At 41.9% G+C, this 13,404-nt stretch overlaps 1 protein-coding gene across 1 annotated transcript; it reads right to left on the bottom strand.

Moving 5' to 3' along the window:
- Positions 1-1,179: 1,179 nt before the first annotated feature.
- Positions 1,180-9,959, bottom strand: LOC143321905 (G-protein coupled receptor 22-like). The gene is made up of 3 exons (XM_076732633.1): positions 9,413-9,959; positions 7,108-8,271; positions 1,180-5,676 (listed from the first exon to the last, which is right to left on the bottom strand). Exon 3 carries the CDS (start codon positions 5,670-5,672, stop codon positions 4,356-4,358), a length of 1,317 nt encoding a protein of 438 aa, XP_076588748.1. The 5' UTR covers positions 5,673-5,676; positions 7,108-8,271; positions 9,413-9,959; the 3' UTR covers positions 1,180-4,355.
- Positions 9,960-13,404: the final 3,445 nt, after the last annotated feature.

Below are 13,404 nucleotides of genomic sequence, written 5' to 3'. Positions count from 1 at the left end.
CCTGTTTTTTTCTCAGCAGGTCATCTCAGGTTAGAGACGTATAGTGGTAGCCTGCTAACCTATCCAATATGCTAACTAGCAATGCTGACCTTGAGATTAGTGTCTGTGGCAGCCATACGTAAATTTCATTATCAGTGAAAGTGCTCCCATGTGAGCCAAAAACATGAAATTACTTGAAGTCAATGTCGTAGCTACCAGAACAATAATGCCTGCCCCTCACAATATTGGATATGTTGGAATTATACAATATATAGAAGAAAAAGGGAAAACAAGACATGAGATGAGACTGACTGTAAATTGTTGCTTTTGTGCAGGTCAGTCACATGATAAACAGATCCTGTTCAGATCTTCATCTATATTTTGATGATCATTTTGTACAATTTAAACACTAAGTCCCTGTAATATACTTGATAAGCAGCAGAATGTCTAGGCTTGGTTGCTTTTTCTTTGCCTTGGGTGGTCAAAAATTGTTTAATGCATCTTCTAATTAGATTATATTTCATCATAATGAGATAAGATTGAGACAAAATTGAGGTCATAGGACATTGCCCAGTGTCAACCACAACATTTTACATTATACTGCAAAGCTCTGGATAATAATTTGGTACAGATCTAGTATTTAAGATTAATGTTTCAAAAGCATACTGGAGCATAATTTGCAGCTATTTGCCAGAAATATAAGTGCATTCACTCTGATGTTGAATCAGTTAGTTGTGGACTGGCTCCAGGCTGCTCAATTGCAGCCCACATTAAAAAAAAAATTGCTAAGCGTTTCAGAGCTCTGTTGTTGCTCTCATGAATGGCTTTTCTCCCAGCTGGAGATACTACTGAGCCAGTCAGTGCCATTATAGGTGAGACCAAGGTTAGGAGCATCATCGCACTGCGCCAGAGCCAGAATGCAAACATATATAGCAACAAGTGTTGTTAAGAAAGGTGGTGGTATCGGGTCTGTAAATGAAACTGACCAGAAACAGCTCATAAGTGAGAACACCACCATATATTGAAGGCATTTCTTCAAAGAGAATAGTTTTGCTTGTTCTCCCCACTTGATGACCTTAATAAGGAGCAAGTTAAAGAAGCTGAGAGGCTTTGCTTCATGTCCACAAGGCTTGGTGTGCACACTGACTATAGTTAAATGAACAGTGGTCTATGTTAAAGAAAACCATCTTACATCAATCACAAGATGTCACAGATTTTATTCTATTTTTTGCCCTTATTCCAAAAAATACAGTTTTCGTACTAAACTGTTCACATGGCTAATGAAAATGAATATTCCACTAATATAACCATTTACATGGCAGCCGTGCATATCACGATAAATGAACACAGCCTCCCTATTTCATTCGCTCAACCACCTTCTTGAAAATGTTGGCGTTGTGATGTATCTCCATATCCAAAACCTGTTGACATCCAAGTCTTTCATAATGTTTAAAACTAGGTGTGTTTCTCCTTTCAACCAGAAATGTGGGTTTTTCTTTTGTGCACGCATCTCTTCACCAGCCTTGCAAACTGTTGGCTATGCAACACTCTGAGCCACAAACAAGAAAGAGGGTGTCGAGCACACTGTGTTTAAAAACCCCAGTTAAGATGCATATACCAAATGCGCTGTATACATGTCCAAAGATTGCTTCTAAGACCTGAATGAAATTGTCATAAATGAAATGCAGCAGTCTGAATAAGAACTAATTCAAAATATCCAAACAGAATATGCAGTTTAAAATGACCCCTATAAAATTGAGCATATTTCCATATTCTGAATAATAGGGGAATAGTAGTGTGCATGTAAACATAGTCAATGAACATGGCAATCTTTAAGCTAAGTCCCTCTATCCAATACTCACACAGCTTCAGTGTCAGCTGAAAATGACATCGAGAGAACTGATACATGAGTCTCAGTGATCAGTGAGAGCAAAATACTCCCCTCCGAAACAGAAAATGACTAACATGAAGTGAATGTCAGGCTAAAAAATGCAGTGTTAACAAAATGGCAATTCAGTCAGAACATCAGGCCATGTTGGTTGTGCTTGAAAGGCCTTTATGGCTTAGCCAGTGTGGCTGCACGTCAGGATGCAAAACAAATTGTGACCTCAAATTCTAGTTGGTTTAAATCGTATTGGTCTTTGAGAGGTAATTTTAGAAAGCAGTCAATACAAATGATTTTTTGCAGTAGCACTGATGAAGTTTGAAATAGTACCTGACATTTAAGTGGAATTCTAAATTATGTTTTCACCAGGGAAGGAACACAGCCGTTAGTTGTATATCATTGTTATACTGGAAACAGAAATAAGTCTATGCGTTCATATATTGATACACCACCTTTGAAGTTTCTCTTCTAAAAGCTGGACTCCTACATTTGTGTTAAATGTATCCTCTGGCTCAGTGTTTCATCTCATAGGTCATTTTCTCTCCCCTGTCGGCTAATCTGTTGCTAGCTGTGATTCCATCTCCACTCTCAATCACAGACATGCCCTCAAGGTACTGTGACATCCACACTGCCTGTTTACAGCAGGGTCATAAAGGACCTTGCCTGCATCAATATTCTCATATCAGCCCTCTCTGTTGTGCTACAAACCACACGCTGGCAGCCAGAGAAGCATCTCATCGAGGTTGTGTAATCGCTCTGGTAATCCAACAGCCCTGTGCTCTCTGGATCTAAAGGGCTCTTCAGTTTTATACTGTACCTGAGACAGCAGAGACATAATAAGATCATTACTGAGATATACTGTAGAGTACAGTGTGCATCTGTATTTGTGTATGTGTACCTTTATGCATATATGTGAATGCACTGTATATATCATAATCTTAGACAGAATGTAATCCTTGACCCAGGCATTGTAATGAAGTGAGCTGCCAGGCTAGCAGAGCATGGCTTTATATGCTAATGATAGTGTACCTGTGCATCTAGATTTGGTATTAGAGTGCAGATTGAATGTAATAAGCTCCCAGTTTTTTTTCCCTTGAAGATTGTAACAATTTAAATTCTTCTGCAGATGTATGAATAAATTATTCCAACTTATTTAGGGCAAGCTTGGTTCATAGACAATGTGAGGCAAAAATACAAGGCTGTCTGAATTATAATCCACCACCAGCAGCCACTTGGGAAATACAATTTCACCGTCTTATTTCTTCACAAACAAAAGACGACACGCACTATTGGTAGCCATACACAGGCAGCGAACAACTACATTATCTGTTGGTTTATTGTAAATAGAATCTTTTATTAGGCGTTAAGATTTTCGCAGTAGTTCTTCATTGTAGTTATGGATCTGCTTATTTGGAGAGCATTGTTGTTAGACGTGTGTTATTAAAGACACCTTGACAGTATAACTGTTCTCAACATTTTCCTTTGGTTTGATTCATTTCTCTGAGAAAACAAAATATCTGAGGATTCTATTCACTTTGAGAATTAAAATAATATTTGTTATTTTCATTGTGTTCAGTGTATACTGTCCCTGTTACAGTACCTGTCCCACCATGAAGTCATGCACAATTCATCAAACCAAAATAAGGCAGCTGTAAATTTTCCATTTGGCTCAAAGGTGTGACTGTTAAAGTGAAACAGACTAGGCTTTGATTACATCTGGTTTATGTCCAGCGAGTGTTGAGAACCATGTGTTCTGTTGTTTCTGTGGAATGCAAGTGTACTTCTTAAACTCTTAAAGCAGTCGTTGTGAACAGTACCCCCATAGCTTTTCAGCTATAGCAACATAACGCGCACTACCTTGCTTCTCCTTTCCCTTCCTATCGCTCCATGTTTGACCTGTCTGTCTTTGTTACATCCTCATACCTATAGTCTCATTTCAGTCTCAGGGTCTTCCCTCCGGGGGCTCCAAGGCAATAAGGTCAGTGGTCACTTGGGATTGCAGGGTCTGACATCAGAGCAAGTGGCATGGTGATGAATGGGAGTAATCTCACTGCTGTTACAGAATCACAAACACTTTACTTGCAGGGGGTGGGGGGAGGTGGGGGATAGGAAGCCTTTTGCTGCATTATGTGAATGAACACAAAATTTATTATAAATATACATATACATAACAATTCCTATGTCTCTCTCTATATTCATATACCTTGTTCACCCTAAGCTGTACATGTTTATATATGTACACAATGTACTGTATGTTGCTACCTTTACAAAAAGCCATGCAGTATCTACAGTACAGTATATGGTGTATCTATGAAACCTACCTTTGTTCTCAATAAATAGTAATAAATTATCCACTTCTTGTTTTTGTACATTCTATTGCACATATTATTTACATTACTGCTTTGGATAAACATTTTCCCTTTTTCATCTTGACCTGATGTCAATTTTAGCTGCTTTTGTTGACTGTATACCCTAAAGATAATGAGTTCCTTCACTCCACATCCTCAGAAGACAGACATTTCTGTCGGGCATCTTTGTCCTCAAATGTCACCTTTTTATTTCTCTTTGGGTCGATCCAAGAGTTGTGGATAATGGCATTATTAGGGGTAGGATCTGCCTCGATGATCGACACCACCCTCTTCTTCATCTTGCTTTTCAAGACTTTCTGGAACTTCTGCCTAGTGAAGGCATAGAGTAGAGGGTGAAATATAGTGGTCCCATAAGCCATGACCAGGAAGCCCAGTCTCAACTTGACCATTAGGTCACTAGGGCCTACACTCAGGATGACTGTGTTGAGTATTGTGATGGGCGTCCAGCACAGCAGGAAGGTAGACACAATAAGGAGGGACATCCTGAAAACCCTCTTTTGGCGCTCTCGCCTTTCTCTGTGGCGCTTAACAGCCCTGCGCAGGGCAATGATGACAGAGACAGACGTACGCATACCCAGTGTGGGGTTGCGGCTGCCACTGCTCTGGGATCCATCCGTGGCCTCTTGTTGCGTTGTCATGGCCGTCATGGATGGACGCTTTTTCCTGCGAGCCTTCTTCTTCTGTGAAGCGTGAAAACGTGTGCCAATGCGGATATTGAGTGCCTGCAGGATCTTTGAGTAGGTGATGAGCATGACAACGGCAGTAAAGAAGAAAATAGGAATTTGAGCAAGCAAGTGGTAATAGAGGCCAAGTTCGGTGTAGTACTGGTTACTGTGGATGACGTTCTCCACCACTGTCTGGTTCAGCTCAGCATGACCCTGGGCAAAGAAGCCCACCTCGATAAAGGGTACGAGGAAACTAACAAAAGATAGCACCCAGATGGCAGCTAGCAGTGCTAGGGCACGACCCATGGTCAGTACTCGATTGGCAGGTTTGACTGAGATGTCGTAGCGATCAAGGGTGATGGCAAGCACATTAGCAGCAGTGGCAACACTAGCGAAGGAGACACAGGCTTCATGGAAGCAGCATACGAGAGCAGTGTCTCCCTCCAGGGAAAGCAACACCACCACAATGGTGAGGGGGATGCAGCACACACAAACCAGCACATCCAGCACATGGAGGTTCATAGTGACGATGTTACTAACAGAACTAATGAGGTTCGACTTCATACAGTAGAGGGCAAGAACAGTGAGATTAGAGCTCAGGCCCAGGAGAATTTCCAGCATGAGGAAGCCAGTCAGGGAGACCTGGAAACTAACAGGATAGGCGTACGGGCTGGGGGTTGCCGGACTCATGGTGCGGCTGATGGGTTCAGTGTTGTCAGTGACCGTGACGTTGCTCATGGTGGCGTCTTGTTCCAGGCAGGGAGGGATACGCATTATCCTGCATGTGGGGAGAATAGGAGAGAATTTATGAAAAGGCAAAGGAAGAGATCTGTGTTTAGGCATCTCTAGAAAGCTGTAATTAACACTCATCTGAGAAATTTTGTAAGACGTAATCCTGCCAGTTATCAAATGATACAGAAGCCCTTTGAGTTTAAATGACGAATTCCAAGAGCAGACACTAATAGTGCTGGAACTTTTTTCCTGCCATGCCCACTGATTAGTCTCACTATGCAAATGGCTTGACTAACTACTAGCTATCTTGCCTCAGTCAGCCTCTACTTATGCTATCACCATCCTTTATCAGACAGTTGCATCCACAGTGGAGGCACATAACAGAAACACTGTGGAACAAATTAAATTCTAATATCCTCATAGCCATAATGCCTTGGTATGTTCTGGCTTTGCCGTGGCTTAGTTCTCTAGTCTCTGTTGAGCAGAGCATTCAAGTAGATCTTAGTAGTATTGCAGGGGGAAGTAGGTAATAATATACTTGCTTTGGTCCTTGGCAAGGAAACTCTGTTAAAAAAAAAACTCTCCCTCCATATGAAAATGCAAAAACACAATTGAAGTGCTGTCAGAACAACAGGCGGCAACATAACCCTCACCCTAAAGCAATATTGGCCAATTGCAAGCCTGAAAAAAAAGCTGTCACCAGTGGGCTACTAGCAACTAAATGCCCGACCAGGTCTTGTCCAAAACTGATGGCGGACTCTGTGTCATGTGAGTGTTGGATAATGTAGCAGTGACTTCTGTAGTGCATTCTGGTGCCTCTGTTCCTCAAAATAGTGAAAGAGTGATTGTACGTTTATGTGTAAACATATAAAAAGTCCTGTTAGCAATGTTTGTACCAATGCTATTTTGGCCGTGTCCGCTATTGTGCACTCTGACGTCCAACAAAGGTGATCATGGTGCACACTGCATCACTGTCATCACAAGCCAAAAACTTAGTTTTACTTGTGTACGCGTCAACACTGCAAACTGAGTTTCAGAATATCTTCTGCCTGGAAGGAGTTTTGTTTTCGTTCTTTTGTCTTTTCAGTGACCTAAAACTGTGTTTGGGTGTGCTCGAAAGGCCAAAAAACTATGTTAAAAAAAAAAAAACCTCATGTACATGTGGACTAGGCGTTAGTCATTGCCAAATTACAGGTGGTGGTTCATAAATGCCAGAATATTCTGTCAGAATGTTTATCTCATCATCAGCAAGCTTCCAGCTCTCAGAAATGCACTTTGAAATGCAAGATGTTTGTTCAGATAGGACTTAAATAATTGAGGGACTAACGAATGCACCAAAGCACATGCACTCAAAAATAGATTAACTGATTAGCACATGCAATATTAAAATCATCCAGCCTCCTGTAGAGAAACTTATTCAATCTAAACAGAATTCTAGATGACATGAAAGAAACAAATGGAGTTTTGTAATATTTACCCTTCCCACCAGCTCTAACTGAATACCGGGGCTGTGTAATCAGGCCATAGAGTCCATGTTGCATCCACAGAGACAAGCATCACGTCCAAACATAGCCAGTGGAAAAGTGTTTCTGCTCCAGCAGAGCCCCCCAGCGAGGCTTTTCCTTTCACTGCTAGTCCCTCTCAGAGAGGCTGACAGCCAGAAAAGCACCTGTCCGTCTCACCAGAGACTGTCTATGGGCTGCCAGCTTTTTTTCCCGACCTCAATGGCAAGAACGCTAAGAAATCAGCCACCTGCACCCAGTGGATGTTAAAGAATATAGGCTAATGTCCTCTACAGACTTTTGCTCAGATCTCTGGTCCGTTTGCTTTGGTGATGGTGGGAGCCCTGATGGATGAGTGGAACAGGGATAAGATGTCGGAGCCACCTCCTGTTTATAATCTCATGATATTCCCAGGCAAGAGAGACACAGCCAACCAAGAAAACAAAGAAACACAGACTCTTTCCCCTGAGCAGGGCTGGAATGTACTGCTTGTGGTACAATCCAAATCCTTGCTTTTGGCTTTTTTTGTCCTCAGTGATTAGATAGTAGTCAGATCTGTAAATGCAAAAAATAGTTACATCCATTAGCCTGTACTCCAAGAGGCAGAGTTTTTCAGTCAGTCATGTAGATTCCCCAGTTTACACCATAGTAATGTCCAGAATCTGTCCAAGAGAGGTCAGTGCGTCCGGGCAGCGTCCAGGCCCATGTCTCCCCTGGGAGCACTAATGGAACAGGCCTTCACTCTCCACCTCTCTCATCACTCTCTGTACGCCTGGCTCCAGCAACCATTGACTTGTAAATCGAGCACAGGTCTCCTGTTTGCCCCTCGACATGCTGAATCCTCAATCACTGGAGATGGCGTGAGTAGAGGAGATTATTAGAGAGTATGTGTGTCCAATCACCATGACATGTGCGATCAGTGTGGCATTTGTGATCACCAGTATTTATATGTGCATGGGAGGGGTGTGGATTCAGGCGAAGGTCATCCTCTCGAGGTAGTGGAAGCGAGTTCATCAGACAGAGGCTTCCTTGTAGATTTACAAGAAAGATCCCAGACAAGAACTGGACTTTAGGAATCAGGAGTTTCATACAACATCATCTGTCTGTCCCTTAGTCCCACATCATTTTTTCACAGTGACCTGAGGAGAGAGAAAGGATAGGGTAATGGATGATAGAAAGACAGAGATAGGGAGAGCGAGAGTAGGAGGAGTAGGAGAGGGAAGTGTGGGGGATGTGTTAGTGAAAATAAACATCTTCAGCAGAGAGGCGACAAGGAAACTCTCATTAGCATAGCAACAAGCCTCTGATGTCTTATCATGTTCCTGTGCATCGCATGATGCGCTTTACATATTTCCTAATGCATTAACATAAGAGTGGCACTAACAAAGGACTCACACAAAAGCAACTGGTTTTACATCCCAGCCTCCTGGTTGCAGACTGATGAACTGACAGATAAACTGTCATAATATTTTGCTGTATTTGTTGTGTGTAGTGGAAATTATGACAGAAAAACTCCTTAGTGTAAATAATTGTATGTAATTTGCACAGCCACAGTGGTGATATTTTAATAGATTTTTGTTGATAGGACAGACTCGCTTGGAGCTTTAGCACAGTGTGATTCCATGGGGATCTTGCCATGAAGACATGGATGTCCCCTCACGTGCCACTATACTGTATGTGATCCATGTAATTTCTCCAGAGGAACATGTCGGTCATTCTTCAAGGTTGTTTCAGTGAGGGATGCTGTACTTTACTATGCCACAATGTCAGCAGAAATGAGCAAGTACCATGCTTTTGCGCCAGGAAAGAGACAGGCTCATGCATGTTGCAAAGATGCACAGTTTTTAAGTGCACGATTGCATGTCAAGTTTCTCGTATCACAGAGCCTGACAGTTCAGAATATGACAAGTGTGTGTGTGTGTCTGTGTGTCTGTGTGTGTGTGTATAGCAGTGAGACACAACAGATGCGCTTACAGTATAGGAATATACAGACATCCTAATGCATTAAACATTATCCAAGTGTTTTAGAGTGTGATGTATAGTAGCAGCTACTTGGAATTTTCACTTCACCATAACCATATGTTTAGAAATGAAAGTCTTGCAACAATACATCGTAACTGAAGTTATCAAGGAATTATCTTGTTGATGGTTTATAATCCCATGCAATTGTTGAGGTGTTTGGCATTGAGTTTTATTTGCTGTCACATACACTCTCGTCAGCTGAGCGCTGTAAGTGAAACCAATAAGTAGAGTGCCCCATCAAAACACGGCAAAGCTCACCATGCAGGGTAAACACAGATGCTCCAGAGCTGGTCCATACGCCACGCTGTCCCCTCTGCTTGCAGCTGCATTAATCTAGGTCGACCGATAGAAACTGCTGGTTTATCATCTGCTCCATCCAGCAGTAATCCAAGAAGTGGGATTGAATATTGATGAACACACGAGGGTCACACAACTGACAGATGTTCTTTCCTTCCTGAGTCCCAGACTGAGAAAAACAAGCCCGCAGAGATTAGTCCTGACAGGGATGTTGATAGGATTCTTCTTCTTCTGCCTTTGTCCCCCCTTGTCTCTTATCCATCCATATGGACCCGTTTGTGAATACTCATCATCTCACCAACTCTCTGTTGCACTCCCTCCCTCATTAACTGCCTGGATAGGAGTGCAAACCATCACACTCCTGGTATCCCTCTATCCTCTGCTCTGCTCCCCTCTCTCTCCCTCACTCCCTTGTTCGATCTCTCTCTCTCTATCTCTCTCTCTCTCTCTCTCTCTCTCTCTCTCTCTCTCTCTCTCTCTTACTGCGGAGGTTTGCAGTGCTCCCCCAATCCTGATTGGTCCTCTGTAATAGGCTTAACCCTTTCCACTCCAGCAAGGGGAGGTATTTCCTTTTGTTCTGACTCTATCCTCTCCTCCCTGACAGTGACTGTGACATCCCGTGTGGGGCTATAGTCATTTTGGGAAAAAAATAAGCTTCTACTATGCTTTTGCACAGGGACTTTAGATGCCACTACGCTAAACGCACAACCTGCTGCCGAGGCAGCGAGGCAGACTGTTGAAGGAAAAACAGCAGAGAATGCGAGGATGATGTATTAATTAGCTCTGTCACGATGTAATGAACAACTAATGTGTTTGTGCACCGTAGGGGGAATGATGAGGATGGAAAGCCAGCAGAGAGAGGCAATATTTTTTTGTATTGATTTTGCACACATACATAGGTCTTAATATACGTGTGCAAGTGAGCATGAGAGGCAGCGAGACTGACAGAGGGGAGATAAATTCTCGCAGCTGTGAGCGGGAGAAATGGATTATGCAGGAAAGAATGGAAGTCAGAAAAGAAGAGATAGATGATCGTGGCTCTGATTGATAGTTTCAATTAAGTTGCTCTGTCAGATCAGTAAGAGGTTGACCACCCTCCATTCCTTTGTCAAGGCTTATTTGTCAGGTGCAATTATTGCCAGAGGGCAACCTGGTACCTGTCAGCCTGCAGTAAAGAAGAAGGGGGCATCTGTTGCTATGGCCTGGCTACCTGATAAGCTAATGATTAAAGCCCTCTAATAATACATCAGGTGTTGTTATTCCAGTGGTGACAGTTTTATAATTGCACTTTGGCAGGCAGATGGTTCAGTTAGTTTTCAAGACGTTTAAAGTTGACTCGCTGCACAACAGATCAAAGGTCTAAACGGGGATGTAAGCCATTACCTTGGTATTGAGGAGACAATTTGTCAATTTATCGATTTTATGGATTGACAGAAAATAAATTGATAATCAATGTATTATTTAAGTGATTTTTCAAGTGAAAATGGCAGTAGTTCCAGATTCTTAAAGGAGGATTTGTGGGGCTGCAAATAGGGGAGAAAAGCAGGTGGTGGCTGCTTTGAAATCACTGCATGATGGACAAGAGTCACAAAACAAAATCTTCTTTTTTCCTGTGAATATCAGTTAAAATCAGACATATTAAAGTCTCTCGTGCCATAATGTCTTGTGAAAATAATTCCTGAGTAAGATGTGAAAATGCTAGATATTTCATCTTCACACATTTCCCCTGCTGCTTCTCTGATGTCCACCCGCTCCTCTCCCAAAGCGGCAAAGTAAGTGTTTATTTCAACCAAATAAGAATTAGTGATTATTGTTAGAACAATGGAAAGATGAACCAAGAAGGTTTGGTCAGTTTTGTTTTGTTTTAGTCATGTTTGAATGTGAAGTGTGTTTTTTACGATGATAAAATCACTGTTTCTGTGAATGGAGTCTGGTGGCTTCGGTGAAAGCGACATAGCAGCTGTTTCTGGTTAAACAAAATGGTTTTTACTCTTTAACAGAAAGGTATCTCTGTGGGGATCCTTTCCATCAATATCACCAGACACTTATAACAATCTGAGCCTGTCAGTGTTAAAAATGCACACTGGACATGCATTGACAGTGCACCAACACCCGGAGGGATTAAGTTGCAGCACTCTCATTCAATACTGGAAAAACCTCAAAAGTTGTTGTCCCTTCAACACAAAAACAGGTAACATTTGACCTGAATTCCTCCGGTTTGTCTGGGAACGCGTGGAATTGCACAACTACACACACAACATCACTTTCATTAATTGAAGATGAAATGTAGGTCAAGCTGAAATGAGCGAATAATCCAACAACACTGTACAGGAGATCATTTTATTTGTTTTATTTTGTTTTTGTAATGAGTAGGTGTGTAGATCTTTTAAAAGACATTGATGTTAAAATACGAGTAGTACGTCTCTCATTGTATTAGCTTTCCCTCTTACGGACGTAATAAGCAAATAGTTGGAATTTTGACAGCCCAAGTATTCATCCACTGAGGCTCAGATTGTTATTCTAAGTGTCTGATAACATTATGGAAAGGATCCCTACACAGATTTTTTTGTTAAAGACTAAGATCCTATTTGGTTGACCAGAAATAGCTGTTATCTCTCTCGTCAAGCCACCAGAGTCCATTTACAGAAACAAAAATTATGTTATCATGAAACACAGATCATTCAAACTCGACAGAAACAAAATTAAAGTTGTTTTTCCACCGTTCCTATAATCACTGCCAACATCGGTTTGTCGAAATAAACCCTTAATTTATCCAGTTAGATGTGAAAAAACCAGGAGAGGAGTGATAGGGAGGGTGGACATCAGAGACGCAGCGGGGGAAAACAGAGTGAGAATAAAATCCCTGGTCAAAGTTAAAAAACAAAGATCTCAAAAAGCGCTCACTCACTTGGTGTGAGATTTCAGAAGGGTTCTTTGAGAGATTATGGCGTCTTTCTTCAGTGCTGTGCTGAGATAGGCGCGTTTGGCCATACTGTTAAATGTGTTTATTAATTAGAATAAGCTTTCAGCATCTTCTACTGGCACATGCATACAGCTGTTGCATATTTTTTAAGAAAACTGTAGGCCTACTATATATAGGAGAATATCTATACTTTCTAAATATATTTCAATATGTTGTTAAAAAAAGTGCTTTTCCCCTTTTCCCCTTATTATACCTCTGAAGAAACGGGATGGGCACTCCCAGGAATCCCGTTTCTCATGATTAAATCCTAGCGCCAGTGGCAACCCTTTAATCTCGGACAAATTTAAGATCATGGGGAAAACCTCAGTTACTGTCCGGTATGATTGAGGGCATTGCATACCCCTGACCATACAGAGATGCGTGTTTCCCTTCCACTTGACACAGACAGACCAGCACTTATTGGAGGATTAAAATACTTCAGTGTTTTTAAGCCTGTCATCAACTCTAATTCTCACTTGATCTTCACATTGCATGATATGTGGCTTGGCATGTGTGTCAAGAGGAACTGTACGTGTGTGGCTGGAGGGTAAGATTAGAAGTTTGACAGATGTGAGCAAAGAAGGAGTTTTTGTCTGTGGTGGTAGGTGTGTAGTTGTTGGGTATTGTGTGCAGGTATTTTGTACATACCATATATTTATCGATGAGGCTCGTCGCATGTGTGACTTAAGGCTTACATGTTTGTGTAGCTTGATGTATGCACCCAACATCCAGTACCTGCTCCCTACACAGGATCCATCTGCACGCCTCTGGCTGTCAGAATATAATTACACAGCACATCAGTGCAAAACAGCTCCGTCACAGCCTGCAACTCAAGGCACTGTACATTTCATAAGAAGCATCCTGGAGAGAGTGAAAACGTGGACATGTATTGAATATGAAACTCTAGACTGACCACTTGACAGCCTTCTCATGGCTCTTCAGGAATCCGCCTCGTGTAAAGAGTGGTAAACATGCTGCTGCAAAAACACTG

The sequence above is a fragment of the Chaetodon auriga genome, chromosome 6, assembly GCF_051107435.1.
Source record: "Chaetodon auriga isolate fChaAug3 chromosome 6, fChaAug3.hap1, whole genome shotgun sequence".
Classification (NCBI taxonomy): domain Eukaryota; kingdom Metazoa; phylum Chordata; class Actinopteri; order Chaetodontiformes; family Chaetodontidae; genus Chaetodon; species Chaetodon auriga.
This window is presented reverse-complemented; position numbering and strand designations above follow the sequence as displayed.